Raw genomic sequence first — 16,004 nt, forward strand, 5'->3', positions numbered from 1 at the left:
TGAAAGCACATAATGATCTTTCAATTGTAGCCAACAATTCGGTAATTTTTATAGCTAATCCTTGAACTTTGCCTCATATTTCACTTCCATCCCTTAATTTTAATTTATTATATAAAGGTCTAAACTTTAATTTTGTTTTACAAAAATCCCTCTAACCTACTATATAGCAAGTTTTCGGATTAAAAAAAAATGAAATTACCTTTTTATCTTATTTCTTTACAATGAAAATAAAACCAGTTGTTTCAATCACTATCATATAGACTTGTTACAAAAATTCCAATGCTATCAGAATGATTTGTTTGTTAAAAAAGAGAAAAATTTACCTTATACTAAAAAATATATTTGTAAATATCATACTGTAGTTTAGAACAAATTTTTAACTTGAAAATCTGCTACTACTAGTCAAAGAGTTTTTTGTAAAATAAAATTAAAATTAAAAAATTTTTAGTAACAAATTAAATTTAAGAGATATAAGTGAAATATGGAATAAAATTAAGGATGTGTTGTAAAAATTACCCCATCAATTCTTAATCAATTGGAAAGGTATTAGCATAATGGTTCCATTATAGCGATGGGTTTGGCATATAACAGGTGACTGTTTCGATTGCATATATATTTAGTCCAACGTCTGTTGTTAAGTTGGCAATGGTATCTCTGTCATTTTCATGGATCGTGATCTCTTGACCATGACCATTTAACCCCATTGATTGAGTGCTTGTTTCATATTTAAATTTGGCTTCAAAAATTTTCGATGCACACAAGTAAATCTCCCAACTTGTATTAGAAGTTCATACAAGGGGCTGAAGTGATGTGTAAATAACTTGTCAACGCTATCACTTAAATAAATGTATAATTGACCATGCGCCATCTACGCTGCGAGTTAGAAACTTACTTGGGGCTATACTAATTTTGGCTGAAGACAGTAACTTTGCTTGGGTTTTGGGAAGTCTTCGGCCCTCAGATTTTAATGGGCTCTGAAGCTGAAAGGAATAAGTATGAGTTTGTTGAAGAGGAATTCTCAAACGAGAGTCCTTGCTGTCGCTGAACAACCCAGTCGACAAGAAGGTTCCACTGCTCGTACAAACAGAACAGCAGTCCTGTGGCGGAGTCTCTGGTTATAATTAGATGAGAAGTAGAAGGGAAATCTACTCCTCCTGCAAGATCCCTATGAAAGGGCTAGGCACGCTTCTGAGGAAAATTTGCAGCAGAGAAGGAGAGTGAAGAAACCCCGTGTTCGTAAAGGAAAATTTCAGATAAATTGGATCAGAAAGTTTCAAACAAACTTGTTCAAAATGTAAGCGGTTCATTTTTCTTGAAATTTGACATTTACTACAAATTATCACAAAAGGTTAGACTTTTATTATTTTCTTTCCAAGAAATCCATTGACACACTATTCTCCTATTTCAGTGCATGCGTGTGATCATTCGTACAATTGCCACAGAAGGGAAGGAGAAAGAGAAAGTAGTGAAAGAGGCTTGAGAGTATCTGAAGACTCTGGAAAGCGCCTTGGAGGGGAACAAATTCTTTGGAGGTGAAATCATTGGCTATCTGGAGATTTCTGCAGGATGGACTCGAAGATGGACCAAATAGTTAAGGAAATTGCTGATGTATATGTGATCGATGCAGATACCATGCCTCTGCTCAATGCTTTGTTTTGACCTCTTGCTTGAAGTTCATGCCGTCAAGGAAAGTATCCCTTCCCGCGATAAATTGCAAGAGGACCTCAAAGGCCTTTACATCTTGTGGCTGTGGAGAGCTTCATCAACCTGAAGCCTACAGCTTCATTTCTCATTGTGCCTGCCTGGCTTCTGTGCATGATCGCTTGTTGGCTATATTACATTAACAATGAGCTGTATTCATGCTGAAATAATATGTAATCAAATTAAACCCAAACAAGAAAAAACCCTTAACTAAATTTTTCAGAAATAGCATGCATGTTGTGCATTTCTTGTGAAGAACCCTAGTGGAGCGCATTGAGTTCAACGAACTTGTCAATGCGGTGTCGGACTATGGAAGGGCTAATTCCCTTAATCCAGGTTATGAAAAGGTAAATTCAAGAATGAATCCTTGCACTGGTTTCAGAAAGGACCAGGTTTAAATTATAAGGGATGATATACAGCAAACAAAGTGCAACTACTCGTTCTCCAAATATTTAAAATGGCCCATCTGCTATACCAATGCATGCAAGCAATTATGTGAAAATTTGTTGTGGAAGGGGATAAGAAGTTCCAAAAGAATCACGAGTTAATCTGACGATTTTGGAAAGTGGTCTTGAAGGAAGAAAAAAAATCCTTGGAGGTGAAATAGTAATCCTTCTTGACATTGCTGGTGGCTGTATTCGAACCTGTAATCAAACAGCAAGTAAAATATGGATGAGAAACCATGCGTTTGCTTAATGCTTGGTTTGAAAATGTTCTTGAATATCATAATTTAAGGAAAAGCATTACCTTGCTACAAATTGCTAGCGCATATCAAAAGCTTCCAGGAGGATTTCACCATTGTATTAAGGTGGAGCATTTAGCATTATTCACGACTGCAGATTGCCGGCAAGCAGTCAACATTTGTGACTGCAAATGCTTTGGGTCTGGAGATTATATGGCAAAATGTCAACTGTTATTCATGACAGAACCATCAACACAAATAACAAAATTTGCAGAATTGCTGAACAATTATATTCTTCTTCATTTTTAGTTCTTGCAGTTAGTTGATTGCAAAAGCAATTCAAGTCTTCAAAGAGGATATCGATACCAACAAGCATCACAAAAGTGTGCATCCATGCTGAGATTGTCCCATTGTCCATGTAGCTTTTACCAGGGCTACACAATATTGGTGAAACTCTTAGATACCCGCTGAATTAAGAAAGATATGAACATAAAGCCCTTAAGTAGGCAATTTGCTGAATTAAGAAAGATTTGCACTTGTTTAGCTTTCATTTTCAAAGGATTGTCTGCTTGCTTCATTTTTACTCTATCTAGTTTTTCTCCCTCACCAAATCTTTAATCCCAAATAAGCATCATAAGAACAGTCAATTAACACCACCAGATTTCTCATGAATCCACTACATTGATCAATACCACTGATTGATTACACACATGAATATAAGGCTTGAACAAGGGAAGAAGTCTCATTATCCATCTCAATTTTATCCTTCTCCATCATCTGAAGGATGTCAGAAGCAGCTTTCCCTGCATGGAGGTGCATTCTGAGGAGTATTTTATACAGCGGTAAACTTGCAAGACCCAAATGATGAATATCTTGAACATAGTGATTTGCATCTTCAAAATTCCTGTTCTTCTCCAAGTACTCTGCAATAGCCACTAAAATACCATGTGACGGTCTCCATTTACAATGGTTCAACATGGAAAATGCTTGCTTCACAGCAATGATGGCTTTATCCATCTTTTGGCTCTGTACCCATCCCTCCATTAGAATCTCCCATGTCTTAAAATTTGGGCATCCACCCCTCTCCAACGTGCGAAGATGTAATGACTCAGCTTTGTTTATCAGTCCATTCCGCACATATGCACCTAGAAGGACATTGGAAACTCTAATGTCATAATTCCTACAATTGCTTTCCCATTCCATAAACACTCTTTCAGCTTCTATAAGGTCACCTACCTTAACGAAGCATGACAATATACACATGTAGTTGGCACATGAGATTCTTCCACCAACTCCTTTACTGGCTTTCCAAAGCCGCCGAACTCCCTCCTTATTCTTCAATGAGGCATGTTGTGTAATCAGGAAGAAGTAACCAAGGTGATCATTGGTAGAGAGCTTTCTCTCTGCATTTTCAAGTGCTAAAAAAGCTTTGTCAACAAGACCTGCCTTTATGTAAATATTGGCCAAAGTAGATAGAGTGCTCCACCCAACTTCAACGTTTTTATTGTTCACCATTTCCCTGTAAACCATCTCAGCATCAGTGACCTTAGACACCTCGCCACACGAATTCATCCAAAGATTATAGGAGAGAATAGTTAAGGGTATTTTATTATGTTTCATTTGCTGGATCACAAAAAGTACTTTCTCATACTGTGATGTAGCCATATAAAGTTTCATCATCTCATTAAATGGATGAGAACTCACAATCAGACCCAAGTCATTTAGATTCTTCATGAGAGCTTCAGCTTTCACAGTGTCTCGTTCCTTTACATATCCATGAAGAAGAGGGAAAGAGGCAGCCTTTCTTGTAGCAGAATTGGGTAAAAGTTTGAAATACTCTTCAGCCTCCCTTAAACCATGCACTTTCATGATTAATTCTAATTTCACAGCATGATCTGCTGCTGACATGTGGAAATTATTTCGAGTATCCATCCATCTGAATATCTGTATATTAACAGAATCAAAGAGCCCATAAGAACATTAGATATTTTCGCCACAGAATCGAAGGATGAAAGGAATTACCTAATGATCGTTACAAGAATATGTTGTTCACAAAGAAGTTAGTAATGCGAAGTCCTGCTAGAAAATATTGGAATCACCAAGAGCTATATTTACAAGAAGATGCAGAATTTTTTTTTTCTTCATCAATATTCAAATGTGTGTTGAAAATGGAATCTTTCTACTAACTGGAAAGTCAGCCCTCTCACAAACCACCTAATCGTGCAATTTCACAAAATATCAATCACAATTCCAGATAGAAACAAACCAGAACTAAATCAATGCATTCCCACAAAAAGATGGGTAAAATGGGCCGTATTACAATATTGGATTGGAAAACAAGAAATTTACAGTGAATTTATGGTGATTATAAAGAAAGAGTTAAATGGAGGAACCTCAAGTGCGTGGTTGTATCGCCTAGATTTCGCAAGTATCCCAGAGATATATCTGAGCTCGGAGACTGTAATTTTCCGGCCATTATCGACCCAATTTTGAAGCACGGGGATTGCGCTTTCTCCAGGCAAATTCAGTCTCAAAATCTCCTTTTTGAGGTTGCCATTGGAATTAGTATATTTCAAGCATGATTCGCCGACCTTATTCATCGGTGAAGCCAGTGAGTATATGAACATTGAGAGATTTCTGTCATCGAATTGAAGCCGACCACTGCGCTCACTTAAAGCATTCATTTAGAGAATTCGAACTGCTTATTTTTTGATCAAATTACAGAAGGAAAAAAGAGAAAATTAACAAGTGTTTTTACCTTCTAAGACTGGAAGTCAGTGGCCGAATGCGAATCGCCATGGAAGCAAAGCTACTTTAGGTTATTGCTCAGAAAGCTCTGATTTCTGCCACTGCCATTTTTAAGGTGTTTCTTTTAAGCGCGTGGCCTTTCACACTTTTCTTCGAAACGGTACCGTATTTGTCTCTTAAGCCCTCTCAAATTCAGCGAAATTCTTTTCTTTCTCAGGACGAAGGACAACGGATTCATTTCTCTATCATTTCTTGTTTTGATTCTTTTTATAGAACCTACGTGATCTCTTTTAATTTCCCATTATCACTATTTTGGCTCCAAAATGGGAAGATACGGTTGGCTAACGGCGCTAGTAAGTTCTTAAACTCAAAATTACAACTGAATTTCTTTACCACCTAGGCAATAATCTCTAGCAAATTTGATTTCTGCCGTTATTGATTTGTTTTGCAATTTGTCCTGCGCAGTGTCGGCGGCATTTGCTATCATCTACGGCTGTAGAACCGGCGGTCGCTGGGGAAGATTGCCACCGGAAAATCTCTACATTGCGCCGAGACTTTTTTCGTGATCGATGTAAGCTGTTGGTTACAAACTTAAACCAATACAGTAAGCCCTAGCTTTTGCACTGGCGGTTCTGGATAATTTACTGTATGATATTAACATGGAATAACTTTTGCCTTCTGGTGCTAATTTGTGATTATTTGACTTTTTTTTTTCCTTCGATAAGTTTTGCACAGTTATAGTTTTGCTTTCGGGAAAAGCACTCGTTTTGGGAAAACTGAAATGCAGTTGATGAAGTGCAGATGTATTTACTCTACAGGTCTTGTCTTTCTTTATCCCTGTAGCTGGGAAACGCATTTATTCAGAGTTTAGATTGATTGATACTCACATTTTTCTGTTTCATGTTTTGTTTATTTCTCAAGGAATTTGCAATGCTAAGGAATCAAGTTACTATGAAATTCTTGGCGTTCCTGAAAATGCTAGCCAAGATGAGATTAAAAAGGCTTTTCGTTCGGTTAGTGCATTTCAGGCATCACCTTTGCTGCATCTTCATTAGTTGTAGAAATTTATTTGCTTGCCTTAATTTGTCTTTATAGAATTCAACAGACTTTATTTTCCTTTGCTTCTGCCCCTTAGTAGGCAAATGCTATTCTTCTTTGTTCATCTTGTTCACTTCATTCTTGTTGTGCAGCTTGCCAAGAAGTACCATCCAGATGCGAATAAGAATAATCCTTCCACAAAGAGGAAATTTCAAGACATAAGGGAGGCCTATGAGGTTCATATCATTCATTGGCCTTCTTACTTTTTCATCTTTTATTCTGTTCTTCAGTATGTCTGTTTCTTAGCATGGGATTGCTATAACTTAGTCTTCCTGATGGGCAGAAAATAATTATCAAGTTACCTTATACTTTTAGTTATATGATAATGATATTCATTTTTCCGCTTTGGTAAAATTCAGATATTGAAAGATTCTGAGAAGAGGGCAGAATATGATAGGGTATGAATTCTCTTTCTTTTTTCCTTTATGTATTCTAATGTTGCTATTTTGTTGGTTCTCCATATTAATCAATGCTTTAGTGAGCATTTATTGGATATCCTTGGTATGTATATAGTATTTAGTGCTGACTTTACTCTCTTTAGAGATTAGAAAGTGTTTACTCAAGGCTTGTTTCCAATAATGGGTTTTAAACTCAATGAATTGCTCGTTTTGTGTTTTTGTCTAATGAAGAGGCATGCTAGAAGTTCAGAGAAGGTAGAGTATGGTGCATATCATGCAGATTGGTTTGGATATGGTGCTGATGATGCAGAAAAGTTTAGATATGGTGCTGGAAATGCAGGGGGATTTTCATATTCTTATCGAACTAATTTCTCTGATTCATTCCAAAAAATATTCTCTGAGGTAATTTGTTTTATCATTTTTATGTCCTTCATCTTCATATGCTATGTTTAACTGACTTGCTGATTATGGAACTACAATTTATTTCATTCTCTACAGATCTTTGAAGATGAGACCAATCAGTTTGCATCTGACATTCAGGTTAATTGTTTCGCCTTTGAACTCCAATGCTTATTTCAAACTGATTCTTATTTTTCTGAGGTAAAATTTGTGTTGTAACTTTAAATTACACAGGTGGAGGTACTACTCTCTTTTACTGAAGCTGCAAGGGGATGCACGAAGAACCTGTCTTTTGATGCATATGTTCCTTGTGATTCATGTGGTCAGTAATTAAAATTACCATTTTCTTAGAATCATATTTTATTTGGGGAATCGTTGAAGCAAAATCCTCATTTATGTACAAGGATCTTTCTGTACTTTTCTCGCAATGTTATTCATTATTTGATATTGCATGTTTACCAATTGTAACTAAGTATTCCTGCAGCGAATGTCTTTTTTCTTTGGATGCCCTTGTACATTTTTTTTATCTGTTAAGGAAATTTAAATCCGTGATAATTGACAAAAAAAGCTAAGTAATTTAAATTCTAATTTAGGAAGGTAACTGTTGTGGACCATTGTGAAGGCAATGTGATTCACTCTCAGAGCATACTTTGCAGCATGCAAATTCAATATTACTATCTCTTTCTAAGTAGTATTGTTGGAGAAACTTCTCTGGGAGGACTTGCAAATAGGTTCAAGCGCAATAGTTTGATGTTATCTCCTTTGAGACATTTCATTACCCTATTATAAATGATTGGTTTTTGTTATTCCCTGGCCTATCCCATGATGCAGATGGACGTGGCTTTCCAGTTGATGCCAAAACAAGAGTTTGCCCAACTTGCAGAGGCATAGGAAAAGTAAGTTTCCTGAATCTCCTCATAGATAACAATTGGTGAATAAATCAGCATGAAAAGATTCACTTTTGTCGAAATGATTTCTTTTTCCATTCTTTTTATATAACAATATACAAAATTTCAACTAGATTACAATTCCTCCATTTACGTCAACATGCAGCGCATGTAAAGGGTCAGGCCAAATCATTGAGGTTAGATGTGAATTCCAGTAGATAAGAAAATTTGATTTTCATCTGCCCTTAGAACTATTATTTATGCTTTATATGTTTGGCACAGGATTACTGTATGTCATGCGGAGGATCAGGTGTGGTTGAAGGTGTTAAGGAAGTTAAAGTTACAATACCAGCAGGTTGATTTTCATGTTCTGTTACAATCCTAGGTTCAGATTAGGGAGGCTAACTTAAATATTTCCATGGACTTAGTTTCATGGTAATTCATTATAATCATCGGAGATCTGACCCATTATCATGTTGGCTGAATAAATCCAGTAATATAATATTTCGATAATAAGGTCCACTGCCAGTAGCTTCTTGAAATTGTAAAAATCATTTTGAAAGGTTATATTTTACTAATTATAGTGATGCTATTGTAGAAATGCTCCATTTATTGATCCATATTACTGCCTTTTTTTAATTATTTCTTTAAAAAATACATATATGACAGGGACGAAATTTGGTTTCTGTGTCAGACTTGGACTCATATACAAAAGTTTTCTAGCTGAAAATTAAAAAGTGATATAACTGAGGACACTAACATGCAGTCCAAGTGAAGCCTAGCTTTGACTGTAAAGTGCTTTACAGGGTGAAAAAAAATTGGCAGAAATTTTTGCTTTAGAACTTCCCTTTGCACATGCTATTTATCTACCATGACAATGTTATATCATTCATGCATTTGTTATTGAAATTCATCTAAGTCTCTTTACTCTTTTATTTAATTTTTTTTTTTTAATAATTTTTGTGGTTTAGGTGTTGATTCTGGGGATACAATCCGTGTGCCAGAAGCTGGTAATACTGGCGGACGAGGACGTCAACCTGGCAACTTATTCATTAATCTTAAGGCATATTCTCTTCCCCCCATTTGAAGCAAATCATGTGATAGAATTCAATTCAATTGATTTTGTGATAGAATATTGAATTCTTATATAGTCACTTTTGGTGTGATTTCCATTTGATGCAAAATGCCTATTTTTGACCCTAACAAATTCAGTTCTATTGCTTAAAAGAGGCTTCCTACATGAGAATTAAGTAAATACTAAATAGAATTGAATTAAGTAAAATTCTTGCATTTTATGACTTTTCAGACCCTCTCTAGATATTTTGTCCTCTCATGCATTTCAATGTTGAAGTACCTAGTCCAAAGAACGCCAACAAAGAACTTTCATTATTGTAATTTTACTTTAATTTTCATATAAAAGGCATTTTAGTATTATCCAAGTCTCCTCCCCCTCCTCCACCCCCACCCCCAAAACCTTCCTCCTCATCCTCCTTTCTTTTGTTCTGTGTCTGCCACAGCTGTCTGACTTATCATGATAAAGTTTTATTGGTATGAATTTATTAGTTGGAATTTTTGTTTTTTTTGATATTTGAAATGTTTATGATCTATGTATTTTATCATTTGACAGCTATTATCACTTCCATCTTTCTGACTTACCCTATATTTGGTCATAGGTTCTTCTGACATGAGACCTTTTTATACATGTTAATTACTTGTTTGTTTTTTCTATAATGTTTGCCTTCTGAAATATCCTTTCATAGACTGGATTTCTTAAAAAAAATATATATATATAATTGTCATGAATGAGCATCAGAAATAAATGTGTCTGGACCTGTTTTAGAGAAGCTCTTAGCTTTCTTTTTCTAGGTTTGTTACTATGAAAATGAATGCTAATAGTTGTTTTAATAGTTTTCCACTCTCAAACTTAAATTAACCATTTTCTTTTCTTTTCTTTCCTTTTTTCGTTTTAATAATGCAGGTTGCTGATGATCCTGTCTTTACTAGGGATGGAACAGATGTCTACGTGGATGCTAATATTAGCTTTACCCAAGTGAGAACTAAATTCACATGTAAAATTTAAAATTTTTTGGACTTATTTCTGTTGATTTGATATATTTTGACCAGGTTCAAATAAAGCTGCTTTCACAAGCATGGAAATGCATCATTGCTGTTTATGGACTTCCTTTTTTGTATTATAGTGTCAGTGAATCAGTCTCCCTCTGAGACTTCAAAATTATGAGGCATGTGGCTTTAGAATCTAAAATGAATGCGCCACTTTTACTCTTTTATCATGTCTAAGTTTCATTTGCTTTGATTATCAGCACCTAGTTGCTTATTATAATTTAGCAGTGTGATTGAACTAGGTACATTAGGTTTCTTGTACAATAGTCGTGTTTCTCTTTGGGGCCTCATAAACAGTTAACACGACTGCATCATAATCTTCTGTACTTAGATTCTTCATTTTCCATGCTATGCTTATAGAATTATAAAATTTTGTGCATAATTAAATTAATTTTGTCAATAAATCAAAATTTACCCTTCTCACAGGCCATCCTTGGTGGTAAGGTTGACGTGCCAACTTTGTCAGGAAAATACCAAGTAAAGGTAATAACTATTATCATTATTTATACTTACATTCGTTTTCAATTATTATCAAAAGGAAAAAACCTGAATGTTTTCATCTATATGTTCAAAAAAGTGAAGGCATCTATTATGGTTTTGGTCATTTTTTTGTTTGGACTGTTAAGAGATGCTTTATTAGGCATGATATAGATATTAAAGATCGTAGGGATTGAGAATATGTACCAGCTTTCCCTGAATTCTCTGTTGTTTGAGGAGCAAGTTTTGTTTAGGCAAAATGAACAACAAATTTTTCTAAAATTGGCCAACAGAATTGCTTGAATATGGGCATATGGCAGAAATTTGACATGATTTGCCTGCATTATTAATGTGGCAAAGCCTGAAAAGGCCAGAATGTTGACAGGGTGAAGACCAATTGATGAGCCAGCTTCATCAGTTGAGAATACCCTGCCACATCCTTTTATGTCAGTTTCACATATTACTCCCTTGCCTAAATTTTCAACCTGTAATTCTAGTTGTTTTCATAAGGTTTTGGCATAGCTCTGGTGACTTCGACACTAACTTCCAATGCTTTGTTATTGTATATGCTCTTCAGATACCCAAAGGGGTTCAGCCTGGACAACTTATAGTACTAAGAGGCAAAGGTATGTGAAATTACGCTCTAGATCCTGGTATCTATTTCTTGTAAATGTACTCAAGTTTTTAAGTTCCTGCAGGACTACCAAAGCATGGTTTTCTCAAGGACCATGGAGACCAATTTGTGCGGTTTCGCATTAACTTTCCCACGTAAGCTCTTTCCTTTATTTCTTTCTGGGAGGGAGGGAGGGAGGGAGGGAAGTGACAGGCGCTGTTTTCATATGAAAATAGGAGAGATCATTTCATGTCCAACTTGCATGCTCGTTTGACAGTCAGTTAAATTTCAACTATTCTGAAGTGAAAATGTGATTTGGGATTTGTGTAAATTATCAAGTCAAGACTGAGAAGCTTGCACAATGCATAAGGCCCTACCAAAACTTTATATGCTGCCAATATAAATGAGACAAAGTACTTAACAAGGGTAACAGTTAGTCCTATAAAAAGGCCTAGTGCTTTGGGCAGTAGTAAAAACTGAGAGATTTTGGATTCGAGAGTATCCAAATCCAGGGGCGGATTCACACTGGCGGCAATGGGGGCTCTTGCCTCCACTGCCCCTAGGAGTGTGCAAACGGTCGGTTCGGTTCCGAACCGAACCGAACCGATAAAACAGAAAATCGAAAATTAAAAATTTTAAAAACCGAACCGAACCGATTGATAAGAGAAACCGAACCGAATCGAACCGATAAATATCGGTTCGGTTCGGTTTTAAATCGATCAAACAGAAATTTATAAAATTTCATATTTTTAACATTAAATCTAAATAATAAAAACATAAAAACAAAAAAAATTAGAAATCAAAACTCAAAAATCTTAAGGTTCGGTTCGGTTTTCTTTGATTTCAGTTCGGTTCAATTCGGTTCGATTCAATTTGGTTCGATTTTTTTTTATTTCCTATATATATTAATAATTTCGGTTCAGTTCGGTTTTTTTGATTTTTTTATGAAAATAACCGAACCGAACCGATTAATCTGAAATTATCAAAATTATAAACCGAACCGAACTGATTAAATTTTAAAACCGAACCGATTGAACCGAATTAATCGGTTCGGTTCGGTTTTTCGGTTTAAACCAAAAACTGCACACCCCTAACTGCCCCGATAAAATATCAATGAAAAATACATTTAATTTCGGTTATTGGCCCTACTCAAAAATAAAGCCTTACCCACTATCGTACTAACTCTTGATTATTATGGTCTGTTATTACTGTTTACATTTGATTGGGCTTAATAAATTAGTAGTTACTCTTCTTCCTTGCCCATTATTCATCTTTACTCTACCCATTAATCATGTGTATGTATTGGCCCTTCTAAACACTTTCATTTTTCCCTCTTTATCTTTATGGTCTCTTCCACCCTTTTTTCCCTTTCACATTTCCACTGGTCTAATGCAGTGGTTCAGCACAGAAAGAAAGCATAAAAAGTTTTTTTTGTGCTTTTTTTTTTCTCTTTTTGGCTATTTAATTTAAAATACTTTACTTTTTTTTTTCTTATGGGTAACTTGATTCCTATTTAATTTTTGAATATTAATTTATCCATTTATTAATTTTTTTATATATTTCATGCTTTGCATGTGTATATTATCTTGTTGAGTCTCTTCTAATTAGTTCTTCTTTTTGTAAATAAATAATTCCTTGTTTTCTTTCATGTCCTACTATTTTATTAATATGATAAGAACTATTCAATTTACCATACATACATGATTTCAGTAATTCTTTGTATTGTGCTTATGTTGTAATTACTTTCTTTGGTGCACAACAAAAACTCTTCCCCCTTTGACAGGTGCATTCTTGAGTCTTAAAAATTAATATTATGTTAAAAGAGTTTTAAAGCACATAGGGTGTGTCATATATATATATATATTGAGTTTTATATATTTACTTTTCTATAATTTTAGCCATTATAATTGCATTTGATAATTTAGTTATCTTTTGTATGATTTAAATGTGTGAATTTTAATATAGTCGATAGGTATTTTTATTGTTAAAAAAAAGAATAAAATCTGGATCTGTCCCTATCCAATTTGGGCCTTGGTTTGTGAGTGTTGGTCATGCAATATAAAGGAACATACCAAACTTGTGAAATCCAGCAATTAATTTCAACCAAAGTAAGCCACTTGGCATGCTCCATTCTATGATTTCCTAGTAGATGGTTGCATTTGTAGTAGGACTGAGTGTTGGTTATATTATGACAGAGTGTGAATTTTTTTCCCCTCAGAATAATATCTCACTTTTGTTTTTTATTCTCATTTTAGTGAAATAAATGAACGCCAGCGAGCTATACTAGAGGAACTTGCTCTGGAGGAGATAAAAAATGAAAATGGTACCTCAATTGAAGGAAGTTGGTAAGTGTTCTTTCTTGATGATATGTTTTACCTTATGCTTCTTTTTCTTGAAACTTTGCTGCATGAGGACCCTAAGGGCTCAATTAGGTTTTAATTGAATAGATTTTTTTACCGTAATGTGATTATTTTTGAATCATATTCTATTGCATTGCTTAGCATAAATTGTAAACATCCCAAGTAATACTGCCCTTTATGAGGAAAAATGAGGTCTGGACAGTTATTTAAGGTCTGCCTCAGATCTCAGTACATTAATTACTAGCTATTCAAACCAATGAATGATGACTGTTTGGCTTCAAAAACTATTCTAGATTACCATGAACTATCTTATAGGAAATATTCAGCATATGTGATACCTGTGTAGTTACTGTTTCGAATGGAGACTTTGTGGGGGCCTATTTGAGAACCATGATGGCATGAAAATCACAATGGCGGATGCAGACAATTATTATACTAATTTGCTTACATTGTATTGATGTTTAGTTCATGGATTGTCTTGATTAATGTTTTTATTTTCCTAAAATGCCTTTTCTTTATTGGGATTAAAATCTTTGAGTGTTAACAGCAGTTCTTTAAAACGATCAATTTATTAGCATTTTAGAGAATCAAATTGCTATTAGTCTGAAGGAATAGGCTTGCAGTAGTATTCTGCTATCTTATTTGGATTAGTTTATGTGAGAACTGTCCAAATGTTGACTGCATGTTGTTGGCGACTTTAGTAATTTTTCTACTGACTGTGATGAAGATCCTGAAATGGATAACAGGCTTTATCAGCAGCTATCTACTGGTTGAACTTACAGGTGGCAGCATCTTCTTGAGCACGTGACGGGGCCTACATTTATGCTTGAATTTTCTCTATTCATGTTAGCTTTGTTGTTCCTTCACAAAATCATGGGATGAATGCTGAATCAGGATGGCCTTCCATGGAAACGTGCACTAAAATCTGCATTCGTATATTGAATTCATCATTAATTGGAGGTCTACTGTTAGAAGGTACCAATTCTGACGCTGATATTTGGACAATCACACAAACAAGAATATAATATTTGTCGTCCATCACACCTAAGTTTTCCATAGGCATCACACGTAGGGTTGAATTGCATCATATAACTCAGAAGTCTAATTGTTAGAATTCGTGTTGATCAAAACTTCGAAACAACATTACAAACATAGGTATTTATAGATTTAAAGATAATCCTAAACCTTGAAGTATTTGGACTTTAAAACTTAATCTTAACCTTTAAGCAATCCCAAAAGTAATCCTTAACCACAAGCCCTCTAAATATCTTTCTAGCAAATATGAAATTACAAAATTTCCCTGGGAATTTATAAAATATCCACAACTAATATATTTAAATGGAGACTTAAGTAAACTTTACGTTAAATCTGAACTATAATCCTAAGTTTCTTGAGTATTTGACTGCGAATTTTCTTGAATTCCTTGGTCGCATCAAATAGGATTAAATTTACCATCTACAAATAACATAAATAAATGGTTTTTTCCTATTCCCTCCTTCCTTTTAGTGGGAGAGTGTGGACAATAATCTATTCTGTTTTGACTTTAAGTTGCGTTTGGTAGAGTGTAATATAATGTAATGTAATCAACTATGTAATGCAATCAAAATTATAATATAATGATAATTTTTATCTTAATATTTGATTTATTTATAGTGTTAATAATAAGTGGTAGTGGATGCAATGGTAGTTATGAGTGATAGTGGTGGTTAAGTGTAAGCGATGGTGGTGACAACGGTAGTTAAGTAGTGGTGGCGGCGGTGACAAGGTAAGATGATATGGTGGTAGTAGCCAGGTGGTGATAGAGGGAGCAGTTGTAGAGGTGGCAATGGCTAAGTGGTAATAGTAGTAGTGATGACAGTAATGATGGTGGTGATAGTAATAGTAACAGTGACAAAGTATTATAGTGTTGATAGTAGTGGTAATTAAATAGTAATAGTAATACTGACTATGAATGAAAAAAATTGTAATAAGTAATTGAGATTATATTTTTGTATAATGATTGTTATGTTTTTTTAAATATAATTAATTATATTATGTAATTATAATTTTATTAATTTATTTTTATTAAATAACGTAATTAGATATGCCATTATTACAACGTCTTACTAAATATGACCCTAAATTTTAGACTTTCAGTCTGAGGAAGTCAACGTCAATGCGTGTGGAGCCAACTACGTTGGTGACAATGGTTGAAAATTGAATTTCTTACATCAAATGTGTTGGTTTTTTTTTTTTTTGTCCTAAAAATTGAAATAATTTTTAAATTAATTGGAACTTGTGGACTACACTGAATGCTTTATCTTTTGCTTTCAAGTCATTGTACACTCCTACGCTTGTGATTTTACTGTACCTATGAAATGTGTAGAATGGACTAATGGGCGAATTTGTGTGGACAGCAGCATAGGCTCGGAGAGGATACTGTATGTTTCTATGGAGTGGTGGGGAACGATTCCTTTTATCAACGATACCAAAGAACGAACAATATAACTATCTTCGAATATTTCTTTTTTGTCTGAAATT

The 16,004-nt window shown here is 34.6% G+C and overlaps 2 protein-coding genes and 1 long non-coding RNA gene across 4 annotated transcripts; 2 read left to right on the forward strand and 1 right to left on the reverse strand.

Annotated features, from left to right (window-relative positions):
• Positions 1 to 482: 482 nt before the first annotated feature.
• On the forward strand, positions 483 to 1,936 carry LOC110667175 (uncharacterized). The gene is made up of 2 exons (XR_002497263.2): positions 483 to 1,294; positions 1,409 to 1,936. It is a non-coding gene; the product is annotated as an uncharacterized LOC110667175 (long non-coding RNA).
• On the reverse strand, positions 1,337 to 5,282 carry LOC110667172 (pentatricopeptide repeat-containing protein At5g27460). 2 transcript variants are annotated; one of them, XM_021827932.2, is made up of 4 exons: positions 5,142 to 5,282; positions 4,777 to 5,053; positions 2,449 to 4,327; positions 1,337 to 2,345 (listed from the first exon to the last, which is right to left on the reverse strand). In XM_021827932.2, the coding sequence occupies exons 1-3, from the start codon at positions 5,180 to 5,182 to the stop codon at positions 3,086 to 3,088; spliced, it is 1,560 nt and encodes a 519-aa protein (XP_021683624.2). In that variant the 5' UTR covers positions 5,183 to 5,282; the 3' UTR covers positions 1,337 to 2,345; positions 2,449 to 3,085. The 2 variants fall into 2 exon arrangements, with proteins under 2 accessions (XP_021683624.2, XP_021683625.2); XM_021827933.2 differs by having other exon boundaries at positions 4,777 to 5,044; positions 5,142 to 5,277.
• A 64-nt stretch (positions 5,283 to 5,346) lies between these two features.
• Positions 5,347 to 15,943, forward strand: LOC110667173 (chaperone protein dnaJ 1, mitochondrial). The gene is made up of 20 exons (XM_021827937.2): positions 5,347 to 5,484; positions 5,597 to 5,702; positions 5,857 to 5,949; positions 6,053 to 6,144; positions 6,322 to 6,405; positions 6,589 to 6,627; positions 6,859 to 7,029; positions 7,126 to 7,167; positions 7,261 to 7,348; positions 7,858 to 7,922; positions 8,048 to 8,110; positions 8,196 to 8,268; positions 8,885 to 8,976; positions 9,892 to 9,963; positions 10,461 to 10,517; positions 11,089 to 11,137; positions 11,210 to 11,279; positions 13,380 to 13,469; positions 14,267 to 14,459; positions 15,881 to 15,943. Exons 1-19 carry the CDS (start codon positions 5,455 to 5,457, stop codon positions 14,364 to 14,366), a joined length of 1,476 nt encoding a protein of 491 aa, XP_021683629.2. The 5' UTR covers positions 5,347 to 5,454; the 3' UTR covers positions 14,367 to 14,459; positions 15,881 to 15,943.
• Positions 15,944 to 16,004: the final 61 nt, after the last annotated feature.

The sequence above is a fragment of the Hevea brasiliensis genome, chromosome 12, assembly GCF_030052815.1.
Source record: "Hevea brasiliensis isolate MT/VB/25A 57/8 chromosome 12, ASM3005281v1, whole genome shotgun sequence".
Taxonomy (NCBI): Eukaryota; Viridiplantae; Streptophyta; class Magnoliopsida; order Malpighiales; family Euphorbiaceae; genus Hevea; species Hevea brasiliensis.